This window comes from Enhydra lutris, unplaced genomic scaffold (assembly GCF_002288905.1).
Source record: "Enhydra lutris kenyoni isolate GAN:26980312 unplaced genomic scaffold, ASM228890v2 scaffoldscaffold22, whole genome shotgun sequence".
NCBI lineage: Eukaryota > Metazoa > Chordata > Mammalia > Carnivora > Mustelidae > Enhydra > Enhydra lutris.
The window spans coordinates 14851633-14865541 of NW_019154106.1; the positions used below are offsets into that span (position 1 = coordinate 14851633).

The following is a 13909-nucleotide window of genomic DNA, read 5'->3' on the forward strand; positions in this document are numbered from 1 at the left end:
GATGAATCACTAAATTCTGCCCCCAAATGAAGAATACATAACTTTAAATAAAACCAAAGAAAACAACAACAACAAAGATATCCCTTTAAAGGGAAAGGGCTATCTTACTCCATCGCTCTCCTCCAACACCAAAAACTGCACAATACCCAGTCAGCCTCTTAGGATTGGGGAGGTAACAGGTACTTCATATGTGTGATTTACTCTGGGATAGTTTTCAAGTGACTCAAAAAGCTGCTAGTTTGCATTAAGCTCAGAAAAAAGCAAAGGCTCTGCCACAGATCCAGGTTCTGTCCCAAGCTTCTATTCAAGGTGGGTTTTAAGAATTCATCACAACACATCCTACAATGCTTGATGTGTCAAGAAGAAAAGGATATTGTTGGAGTCTTTGGCAGTACTCCATACATGAATTGCACTGCAGGTCCTCAGGATTTTGGAACAAATTCCTGCCATCCTCTACAGATAATCACTCTCCTTTTGAGAAATGGCTCTTGGCTGCTACTGGGCCTTAGTAGAGACTAAACACCTAACCATGGACCATAAAATGTCTGTGAAACCTGAACTTCTCATCATGAACTTGGTGTTTTCTGACTCATAGAACCATAAAGTTGGGTGAGAAAATCAGTAATCTCTTATCAAATAGAAGAGTGTCCTTTTATATAAGGTCTTGCTTTCCATGGATACACATACTTGAAGTTCAGAAGCAGATGATCCTTCTTCTGACATATTAGAGAAAGTAAGTAGTAGCCTAATGGCACAACACAATGCCTGTGTCATTCCCCTCACTTCATCTTATCATAACAATATTTTATCACCTCATATCATCACAGGAAGAAGGGTTAGCACAGTATAATCAGGTATTTTGAGAGAGAGAGAGAGAGATCATATTAATGTAACTATTTTTTACAGTATATTGTTATAAACTTTCTATTTTGTTACTATTTTTGTTACTCTCTTACTTCATCTAATTTATAAATTAAACTTTATCTGAGGTACATATGTATAGAAAAATCATAGTGTGTGTATATATATATATATATATATATATATATATATATATAAATGATTCAGTACTATCCATAGTTTCAGGTATCACAGTAGTAGGTCTTGAAACACATTTCTCCCCCTAGATAAGGATTGACTAATGTATAGGTGATCTGCCCTAAACAGGAACAGAAGAAAATGTTACAAAAAGAAGTGCCCAAATGCTCACATCCCCCACTTTTACTACCATGACTTCCCTGTCCCAGCCTGTGCCCAAGGCCATATGAGGAGGTCACCATGATCAAGTGACAGAAGAAGAAAAGATGTGGTCCTGATATACAGAAAATTCTGCAGTGATGTGTCAGTACAGCTCAAAAGTGAATAGATACTGCACTACAGCCTCACTCTGGAAAATCCATGAAAGTCAGTGCTGAAGGGAAATTCTTTCAATGGGTAGAACTTGAAGCAATGTACCTGGTATTCACTTTCTTGGAAGGAGAAATGGCTGGATGTAGAAAGTATACTGATTCGTGGGTTTTGGCCAAAGGTTTGGATGAATAATCAGAGACTTGGAAAAAAAAATATTGGGTCATTGTTAACAAGAAAATTTGAGGAACAGTCATGTTTCCATAACTTTCTGAATGAGTAAAAACACACAAACATATTTTTGTCCATTGTGAATGCTCATCAAGGACTGAGCAGCAGAGGAGGATTTGAAGAATCAAGTGGAAAGAATGACCCATTTTGTGCATAACAGTCAGCCTATTTCCCAGGCACTCCTGTCATAACTCAATGGGCTCATGAGCAAAGGAACTATGGCGGCAGAGAGGAAGTTTGTACATGAGCCCAACAGCATGACTTCCACCCACTAAAGCTACCGTGGACATGACCACTGCCAAGTGCCAACTCAGCAGATGCAACCTGAAGTCCCCGACATGGCAGCATTCCTTTACATGATCAGCTTGGGTGCAGGTTGATTACATTGGAATGTTTCCATCATGGAAGGGCAGTATTTTGTTTGGAAAGCTGAAAACACTTCCTTTGGATATGGATTTGCGTTCCCTGCATGCAATACTGCTGACAAAATTACACCCATGAACTTAGATTTTTTTTTTTACCCCAAATCATAGCATTTCACACAACATTAATTCTGATCAATAATCTCTCTTCACAGTAAACAAACTGTCACAATGGGCCCACGCTTATCGAATTCATTTGTCTTAGTATATTTATCACCCTGGTGAAGAAATTGCTCTCATAACATTGTGGAATGACTGTCTGCAAAATTAGTTATAATACAAGGTAGGTAGCAAAACCTACCAGGGTTGGAGGAAGGGTCTTCAGTTGTCTGAAATTTCATATGTGCTCTGAATAAACATCCAGGCCATATTGCTGCTCCTCCCATAGCAAGGTCCTATAATCAAAGGATAGAAATGGGAGAGGAACATGCATTACTACCCTTAGTTACCCACTAGCAAAATTTGTGCTTCCTGTTGCCATTTACTCATGCTTTTCTTCCTTTGAGATCTGCATTCCAAAGGGACAAATGCTTCTAGCAGAAGATACAAAAATTTTCTATTGAACAGAGTGTTAAGACTGCTGCTTGACCACTTTGGGTAGCTCATGCATTTAAATCAATAGGCATAGGAGAAGGTTGCTGTGCTGGCTGGGGTGATTGATTTTGGCAACCAAAGGGAAATTGGACTACTACTCCACAATGGAGGTAAGAAAAAGTATATCTAGAAAACAGGATATCCAATAGGACCACACTTGCTATCACCATACTCTGTGATTAAGGTGAATGGAAAATTATAACAACCCAAAATAGGCAGAACTATTAATGACCCAGACCCTTCAGTAATGAAGTTTTGCGTCACCCTATCAGCTAAAGAAGCATGACCAATTCTGGTGTTTGTTGAAGGCACATTGAATATAGAATGGGTAACAAAAGAAAGTATTTATGAATTAATCATGTGACTGTTACAAAAATGAAGACTGTAATTATTGTATTTACTCTCTATATTATGAATGTGTTTGTGTGTGTGAATACATATACACAGCAAAAGCTTTGTTTTCTTCCCTTTTTTATTACCTTATCATGAAACTGAAGATATATTGAATTTCTGTCATAGCATTTTAAATATTTTATTTATTTATTTGTCAGAGAGAGAGAGAGAGCGCTAGAGCAAGCACAGGCAGACAGAGTGGCAGGCAGAGACAGAGAGAGAAGCAGGCTCCCTGCCGAGCAAGGAGCCCAATGTGGGACTCGATCCCAGGATGCTGGGATCATGACCTGAGCCGAAGGCAGCCGCTTAACCAACTGAGCTACCCAGGCATCCCCTGTCACAGCATTTTAATATTCTTATTTGCCACTGTAGTATTTGTCTTACTGAATATCAAAGGGAAAGTAAAAATCACCCAATATTTTACCTTCTTTTCCTCTGGAACTTTTAGAGCATTTTCAGTTGTATACAGGACTATGACATTAGATGGAATTATGACCTTGTGTTTTTATTTTTTGTTTGTTTGTTTGTTTGTTTATTTTATCTAGAGATTAAGTATGGTTTAAGGAGATGTGTCTAGCTGATAGTGGATAAACAATGAACTAGTTAATTCTATGTGTTAACATGACTCAATCACATCATGTTCAAATACTTGTTCAACTATTGTTTTGGGTTGTTACTATAAGCTTTTTCTGGATGATATTAATTTTGAATTTGTAGACTGAATAAAGTAGATTGCTTTCACTAATGTGTAGTCCTCATCTAACTAAATGACAATTACAGAAGGCTAACCTCCCCTGAATAAGAGGGAAGTCTCCTCCCTGAGAGCCTTCCAACTAACCATTAGCTCTCCCTGTCTGATGACTTGCCCTCTGAAACATTAACTCTTCCAGTTTTAAGGAGCTTCCTGCCTATGGACCTGTACTAGGACATTGGATTTTAATGGTTTATAGCAGTTTGTGGTCTTTACTCAAAATGGGACATAGACTGTGCAGATTTTGCACTTGCCATCTTCCATATACATGAAAGTCAATTATTTTCAATAAATCTCTTTGTGTGTGTGTGTGTGTGTGTGTGTGTGTACTCTGAATGATTAAAAATTTTCATGGATCAGGAGACAAAATATTGTTTAGAAGACAATAATATCTGAAACAATACACTTTAAATAAAACCCATATCAAAAATCCAATGGCAATTTTTGAGGATCTAGAAAAATCAGCTGACACTTCCATATGGAATCTCAAGGGATCTTTAGTCAAAAAAAAAAATATATTGAAGAGAAAAAGTTGTGGGTCTCACATCTCCTGAATTTAAAGTTTATCATAATGCTATAGTAATGAAAACAGTGTGTTAATAGCATTAAGACAGGTACACAGACAAATGGAATACATTGAAGAGCCCAGAAACACAACATCACCTATATGGTCACCTGACTATCTACATGGGTTTCAACATTATGCAATAGAAAAAGAATAGTTTTTCAACAAATAGTTTGGAAAAAAATAAAGATTCATGTACAAAAGAATAAAGGTGGGTCTTAACTTACACCATATGCAAAATAAATGCAAAATGGATCAAAGACTTAAGTATAAGAGCTAAAACTCTAAAATATTTAGAAGAAAATAAAAATGAAAAAAAGTTTCAAGACATTACATTAGGAAATAATTTCCTGAATATGACACACAAAAAAGCTTACAGAAGAAATAAATGAATAAATTGAATAAGATCAAAGTTAAAAATTTCTATTTATCAAAGGCCATAATCAATAGAGTGAAAAGGCAACTCATGGAATTCCTAAAACTCAATATCAACAAAACTTCTGAATAAGACTTTATCAAAAAATATACATACATATGGGTAAAGAGCAGATGAGAAAATACCCAACGTCACTAAACACGTATGTGCATACTATTCATAAGAATATAAAAATGGTGCTGCCACTGTGAAAGACAGTATGACATTCCAGAAAGCTAACAATACAATGAGAAAGTGATCTCTAATTTCCACCTCCAGGTATATAACTAAAGCATTGCAAGTGGGGATTGGAAGAGATATGTGTACCCTCTTGTCCGTATCAGCAATAGTCATATTAACAAAAATAGGTAAGTCACCCAGGTGTCCATCAACATACGAACAAAAAAAAATGTGAATTCTATGAATTCAGCATAGAAAAGGATGGTTCCTTAGCCATGGTACAGCAGAGATACATTTTGATGACATATTATGTGATATAAGCCATTTATGTTTAAAAAATTCATATTTTATAACCGGTTTATATTAACAGGGAAATGGTGAAAAAGAGATTTCCCACATACTCTGTGCTTAGTTTCCTCTGTTACCATCATACATAGAAGAGTATATTAGTTCACAAGTAATTAACTTCATGGGAATCCATTTTTTTTAACCAACAACCATATTTTATTCAGATTACTTTCATTAATGGCATTTTTCTTCTCCAGAATCCCATCCAGCATACCACATTAAATTCAGTTGACATATCTTCTTCGGCACCTCCAGACAGTGAGTTTCTCTAGATAGTCTCTTATTTATTTCAAGTACAATTAACATACAGCATTTTAATACTTTGATGTATGTACAATAATGATGTGACATTGCTATAGCTAATGCAGTGCACATCATAAGAATTCTGCTCCACTGTTCTTGTTTTTGATGAACTTGACTGTTTTGAGCAGAACTAGTGAGACATTTTATATAAAAGCCTTCACTTGGGATTTGTTTGATATATTTTTTAAAGATTTTATTTATTTATTTGACAGAGAGAGAGATCACAAGTAGGCAGAGAGACAGACAGAGAGAGATGAGGAGAAGCAGGCTCCCCGCTGAGCAGAGAGCCCGATGCGGGACCCGATCCCAGACCCCTGGGATCATGACCTGAGCCGAAGACAGAGGCTTAACCCACTGAGCCACCTAGGCGCCCCTTGTTTGATATTTTACTCAAGATCAGACTGGGTTATGGGTTATTAGGAGAAAGATCACAGAGGCCAAGTTCCATTCGCATCAGATCATGCCAGTGGGTACATACTTTCAATGTGACTCATCATTGTTGATCTCTAACATGACTCCTTCCATCCCACTCCACAGTGAGTCTTTTGGAAGGAACTCATTTGTGTGCACTCTACATTCCTTTGAGAGCAGAGTAACACCAGTATCATTAGGGAATCTTTTATTATGGGAGATTTGTCTAGTTTCCCCTATTGATTACTTATTTACTTAAGCTTTTAATATCATTATGAACTTGTGGATTATTTAAACTATGAGTTACATTTCAATTCAGTGTCATTTATTTTGTTCCTCAGTTTTTTCCAGCTTTTGTCACCAGGGGCTCTTCCCATTGCTCTTGTGTCCCTTTGCCATATTCTTATCGCAGTGTGTGTGTGTGTGTGTGTGTGTGTGTGTGTGCGTTAGCACTTCCTTACCTTCCATCACTCCAAGATGCTCCAGTTCATCTTGTACATTCCCTGCCCCAGACCTAGAATCAGCCATTTACTTAAGAAATTCTGTTCATTTTCTTGGATAATGGTATCAAGAACCATGTCCTAGCCACTAGATCACTAGATAATCACTGTTTTTTATTATTATTATTTTTTATTCTAGCCAAAAGATGTCCTTTATGGCCCAAATATTCACCTTTAATTTCAAGAAGAGATCACCTTTTTCCCATAACCTGTTAATACATATTTAGGATTGAGTTCTTTACCACTTCTAGTTCAGGATTCTTAATTAAAAAGGAAGGGTGAAAAAAAAAAAGAAAAAAAAAAGGGAGATTTCAGGGAATTACCTTCCCCAGACTCCTATATTTTGTATCATTCATATTTAAATACTACTGCAGGAAAGGCAAAAGGAAAGCATTCCTCAGTCAACATTGCATGTGAGATTTGATTTCAGAAAGTGTGGGATGCATCCAGGACCAGCTTCTTCAGGCATGCAAGTTGAGAACCTGAGCTTCAGTGACATCAAATGAGATCAGACAGAATTTTAGAAACACTTTTTTTTTTTCTAATTCTCATTTGAGCAAAGAGTAGCCAGATTTCCTTGAGAAGAAAGGAGGAGAACTGCACATCCTAACCTCATAAACTCTTACCAACGCTGCTAAGATTAGTGTTAGGAATTAACATAATTGTGTATCTAACTCACAGAAAATTAATCAGATCAATGCCACAGTGTGCAACTAACACAAAAAAGCCATTTGTGGGAGAATAGAAAGTTTAGGAGTTTTTCTAGACATAGATTGCAATGGAAACTGAGAAGACCGAATGATAGAAATGCCCAGCAGCTCCTGGTGGAGAGATAAACAAATAGTAATAATATCTACTTCAGTGTCCAAGGAAGTGTTCCATGGAAATAATGATTTTACTTGGGATGGAGCAGGCTTCCCTTTTCAGTGGTAAGTGAGTATTGGATTGGACTGAAAACTGTTGGGATGGTCTCAATAGGAAACTCTCATAAATATTTCTTTTGCTTTATTAATCCTTATTAATATGTACTTTTTATTAGTCCTTATTAATATGTACTTAAAAATATGTACTTTTTTCCTAGATGGTAAATTTAGCAGTAAACAGAATAAAATTGTCTCTCTTATGTTGCTCCCTTTGAATGTAAGCCTTTCTTATATCTGTTACGTGAACTATACAAATGTCTCAATTTGTATCTCTGTTATATAGATAGATCAATAGGTCTGGATGGATAGAGTTTGATAGATAGATGATGATAGATGGTTGATAGATGGATAGATAAATGATCAATACATCATATATCAATAAGTAGTTGGGTGGATAGAAAGATAGATATCTTTTTAAAATATTTAACTGTTAGTAACCACAGACAAGTTTTCATTCCTGTTTGCCAAAGAGTTGGACAAAGAGTATATCTGGCAAACTCCTAAGAGTGCAGGGAAATCATACTGATTGGCAGTGTGGTTGGGGCATGATGTGGTTAGGAGCCATGAGTCCAGAACTGTCTCTAAGGTGACTCACCCTATGACACAGACATTTAAATCTTATGCTGGTCCTAGTAATTTTGCTGTCCCTGCAGCCTATGTCAGAAGACAGTTGTTATGAACCACTAATATACCAAGGTGATTAATAAGAGAAGGTATTTAAAACGTTTATTTTTAATGCAGCATCGTTATGATGTTTTTTCAACAACCATAGAGGATATTTTTAAATGGTAAGTTATCCTTTATATAGTATAATATAAAAAAGAGTAAAATATTTATGATAGAAACTGAATTTAAGACTCTAAACAACTAGAAAATATTGCGAGTTAAAGTACAGAAAATAAACAGTCAAGATAACAGATTAAAATAAATTTCATAATGGACTGGACCAAATGACCAAATGTTCACATTTAAAATATTATTTGTTTCTCTCTTGCTCTCTCTCTCTCTCTCATCTCTCTCTCTCTTTTAGTTGTCCTTATGAGAAACACTATCAAAAGTTTCTACATCATTCCTTGATAGTTCAGAATACTTACTAGAAGATACTTCAGAACTGAACTACCAGGCTCAAATATTCTGAAAGAGCATTATGTAAATCATGCATGAGTTTTCTCCATTTGGCAACATCCTGTCCTAATAGGTCCTTGTTGTAAACTAAATAAAGACATTCACTACAAAAAGATACCATCTCATTCCAATCCCCTAAATTAATGTTTATTGTGCCTGAAAAATCGCATACTCTTTTATTATTAATATATTTCATTGTTTCCATAAGCACTCGGGTGAACAGATTGTGAGTAAATATTATGATTCCCACCTTATTCAGAAGAAAACAACACTGAAGGTAAGGGATTCAATACTGGTAATTGACACATCCGTGATCAAATGGTTTGATCTCCAAATGGAGTAGTCATTATAATACTTTTTATCTGTAGATTATTTCTAACCTTATTTCTCTGCTTTGCCTGAAATCATGCAACAAAATAACAGCGTAACTGAGTTCATACTGTTAGGATTGACCCAAAATCCCATGAGACAGAAAATGGTATTTGTAATCTTCTTCATTTTTTATGTGGGAACCGTGGTAGGGAATTTGCTTATTATTGTGACCATCAAGTACAGCCCTACACTTGGGAGCCCCATGTACTTTTTCCTATTTTATTTGTCCCTTGCTGATTCCTGTTTCTCAACGTCCACAGCCCCAAGGCTACTTGTGGATTCATTCTCCGCAAAAAAAATCATAACGTACAATGATTGCATGACTCAAGTCTTTGCCCTACATTTATTTGGCTGTATGGATATCTTTGTGCTCATATTCATGGCCGCTGATCGTTACGTGGCCATCTGCAAGCCCTTACATTACCCAACCATCATGAGACGACAGGTCTGCATCATCCTTATTATTCTTGCATGGATAGGGTCTTTTATCCATTCTATAGCCCAGATTATCCTGGCCTTGAGACTGCCTTTCTGTGGACCCAATTTGATTGATCATTACTGCTGTGATTTGCAACCCTTGCTGAAACTTGCTTGCATGGACACCTATAGGATCAACCTACTGCTGGTGTCTAACAGTGGAGCCATTTGCTCCAGTAGTTTTGTGATTCTGATGATCTCATACATTGTCATCTTGCATTCCTTGAGAAATCACAGTGCAGAAGGGAGGAAAAAAGCTCTCTCGACTTGCACTTCTCACATCACAGTAGTAATCTTAACCTTTGGTCCATGTATATTCATATATACACGGCCCCCAACCACTTTCCCCATGGACAAGATGGTGGCTGTATTTTATACTATTGGGACCCCTTTTCTCAACCCAATCATCTACACGCTGAGGAATGCAGAAATGAAAAATGCCATGAGAAAGCTCTGGCATATCAAAATTGCCTCAGAAAGCAAAAGATGAATTGAGGACTTTTGTTGATTACTTAACCTGTACACATATCAAATATGATAGTGTATATCTTGACTTGCTGGATGCACTCTAAAAAGACAACTGATTTCCATACTTTTTCTGTACTTCTGTCCTCAAACTTCCTCATAATGCCAGCCTGGTTCTTACTTTATCTGAGAGCTCAACTCTGACACTATGGATTATGAAATACTTCTCAAATCTCAGTCTACACTCTGGTTTTGTAAAGAGAAAGATATTTATACAATCACAACTTTTGAAACAATGAACAGCCAGAAAGAAAAATAAAGAAAGAAGAAAGAAAGAACAAACTTGTTCTCTATGGCTTGTAATTCTCTTGAAGCACATTTCAGTTAAGGAATCCTGCTTTCCCTTGAGCACATTCAGAACAAAGGAGCTAACTGTGAGTCAAGAAGTTCTTTTCATTATATCATTACTTTTTCTTGAAAAAAGTTTCATCTTAATGGACCAAATGCCAAAGGCTTTTATATGTATATTCATATATATATATATATAATATATACATATGAATATATGTAATTTTTTCTTATATAATTGCTTTAATGTTCCCTTTGACTATTAGGATAACAGAGGCATTATGTATGGGATTTTCTAAATGTAGTATTACAAAGACCTCATGATATTCAGATAATTTCTATGATTGTTAAATAAGGGCTACAGCAAGAGACTTCTACAACTCTAAGAGGGAAAGAAGTAAAACTATTTATGCTGTCAAGACTAAATAAGAATTTACAATACACCATAGATACAACATATTTTCCAAGACTGAAGTACAGAAAGGTAGGAACAAACTTAAAGGAAAAAAGTGAATATAATTCCATCTACAATTGGGTTGTATCAATGGAATAAAAGAAAGTTTGAGAAGCATTCAGAAATACTCAGTATCCTTGTATCTAGTTAATGGAGTGTGAGAGAACCTACTTTTGCAGCAAGAAGCCATTTTCCTTCTCTGTTGGTGCTTCATTACTGAAGGGGTAGTGTGCATCATCAAGTTAGAATTGCCAATAGTATTTGATGCTCATAGTGAGCAGAGCAGATTCACAGCCATGCCTTGAATAGATGCATACCAGGGGTTATATCATGAATTTCTAAAATTCATTCATTTCAGAGAATACAAAAAACTAACTCAAAGGGATACATGAATGCCAAAGGTTACAGCAGCATCATCTCCAATAACCAAATTGTGGAAATAGCTGCAGTGTCCATCAAATGACTAATTGGAAAATATATTCTATATTTAGGTATATGGTGAGTTTTTATATATATCTATATAGAGATAGATGATAGCTAGATAGATAGATAGATATAATGGGATGTGACTCAATTATCAACAAGAATGGGAAGTGAGATCTTGCCATTTCCCATGAAAAGGATGGAGCTAGAAAGTAGTATGCAAAGTGAAAACAGTCAGTCAGAGAAAGATAAATACCATATGATTTCACTCATCTGAAAATTAAGAAACAAAACAAATGAGTATAGGAGAAAACAGAATGAGGGTGTCAAATCAACAAACAGATTCTTAAATATAGAGAACAAACTGATGGTTACAAGGGTAGGTGGGTAGGAGGACAGGTTAGATATGTGATGGGCATATAATAGTACACTCACTGAATTGTACACTTGTATCACCTGTTACACCATATATTACCAAACTGGCATTTAAACAGAAACTTAAATACATGCATCATACATATATATATATATATATATATGTATATATATATATATATACATAATAAATAAATAAAATTCATTTATATCAGTGTATTCAAGTGTACCTGATCCTTAGCAACTGCTTTAAGATTCCATTTCAATTTTAATGTCGTTCCCCATTATTTACTTGGGAAACCTTTTCAATACCCATAGTTTCCTCCTGTCAAAGATTGTTTTAAAATAAATACATTAAAATATCATGTTTTCAGTGTTCTCATTACTTTTTGCTTTTGAGAATATTACAAAGCTTAGTGACTGCACTAGTGTCCTAAACTTGACATGTTAACATACAAAAATTATATACATATTTCAGTTGTACAACTTGGTTTTTCATATACATAGATTATGTAAAGATCACCACAACCTATTAGCACGTCTGACTTTTCTATATAGTTAGCAGTGTGTGTGTGTGTGTGTGTGTGTGTGTGTGTGTGTGTGTGTAAGAATATTTCATTTAACATCAATCCTTTCTGCAATTTCAAGTATGTGTTATGATGTTGTTAGCAATAGTGACCATGCTATGTATTAGATGTCTGGAACTTATTCGTTCTATGTAGCTGAGTCCTTGCACCCTTGGGCCAACATCTCTCCATTTCCCCCAATCCCTGGCCCCTGATAACCACCATTATACTCTCTGCCTCTGTGAATTGAACTATATCATTTCCACATTTAAGTGAGTTCATGCAGTATTTCTCTTTCTGTGTCCCATTGTTTCACTTTACATCAAGTCCTTCAGCTCCATCTATGTTATGGCAAATGGCAGAATTTTCCTGTATTTAAAGTCTGAATAATATATGTCTCACATTTCCTATATTGATTCATCAGTCAGGGATGAGGTTGTACCCACACCTTGGCTACTGTGAATAATGATGCAATGAACCTGGGAACTCAGACAGCCCTTCACAATCATGATTTCTGATCCTTTGGATATCTACCCAACGCTAGGATTGAAGGATGGTCGTCCTCCTTTTACTTCTTGGAGGAACCTTTATATTCTTTTCCATAATGACTGTATAAATTTACATACCATTCAATAATATACACGGGATCTGTTTACTCTACATCCTCCTTAACATTTTGTATCTCTTGTGTTCTCGATAATAGTCAGTCTAACAGATGTGAAGTGATATGACATTATGATTTTGATATACATTTCCCTGAGAATGAGTTGTTGAGCACCTTTTGTTGTACTTGTTGGCCATTTGTGTATCTTTGGGAAAAGGTCTACTCAGTCCCTCTGCCTATTTGGTAATCAGAAGAGATGAAGGAGATCTCCATTTCTTCTGCTCAATTTTCCTGTGAAACTGAAACTGCTCTAAAAAATAGCCTATTATTAAAGAGATGTTAAGAAGAAGACAAAAATTTAATATTAGGCAAACTACATCTATTCTGTTAGCTCAGAAAAATATAGAAAAGAAATAAAACAAGTTATAAAGGGGAAAGAAAAGTAAACTAGAATAATATGAACTTATTCCACCAAATTGAATAATCACATTAAAGGCAAATACACTGCACTAGAAAGAAAGAAGTTGACAGAATAGACAGAATAATATTCAGCCAGGAAATGCAATGGACTAATGATATACATGTCAGTATGATTAATTCTTTAAAAAAGAGACTATACACTCTGAGTAGTAGATTCATGGATGAATTTGCGTGAAGCTATAGAATAGACAATACTAAGAGAGTGTGACAGAAATGAGGACTATAGTTGCATCTGAGGGACTTAACTGGAAAGGAGCATGACAGAATTTTCTAAGTTAATGAAAGTATTCTAGATCTTGAATTTGTTATTGGCTATGGGACTATATACATTTATTAAAATGCATCAAACCATATACTTAAAAGGTCTGCAATTCATTATATGTATTATTTGTCTCAGAGAAAAAAAAATTGTATTACTAAAAACACAAACAAAAATTAAACAAAAGCTTTCCAATATATGTAAAAAAAAAAAATCCATATCAAGTCTAGTGAAAAAAGGCAGAATAGTGCCTTAGATTTCACCGAAATGAAAAACTTATGTATTGAAAATTTTGTCATCAACAGTGTGTTAAGCCAACCCACATACTGGGCGAAAATACTTGCAAATCATGTATCTGAGAAGAAACTTGTTTTCAGATATATTAAGTTGTGTAAAGAACTTAATAATACCAATTAATTATTTTAAAAAAACTTCTAACTGGCAATAAATGCCAAAAACCATATCTCCACAAAAATATACAAATAACTAAAGAGCATGAAAAGATGTTTAATACCTTTAGATAACAGGAAACACAAACCTCACCCATAATGAGATAAACTTTCCACCCACTAGGATGT

General features: G+C 35.4%; 1 protein-coding gene across 1 annotated transcript; it reads left to right on the forward strand.

Annotated features, from left to right (window-relative positions):
* Window positions 1–8914: 8914 nt before the first annotated feature.
* LOC111149758 (olfactory receptor 4C11) lies at window positions 8915–9847 on the forward strand. Its single transcript, XM_022507008.1, has one exon. It carries the CDS (start codon window positions 8915–8917, stop codon window positions 9845–9847), a length of 933 nt encoding a protein of 310 aa, XP_022362716.1.
* Window positions 9848–13909: the final 4062 nt, after the last annotated feature.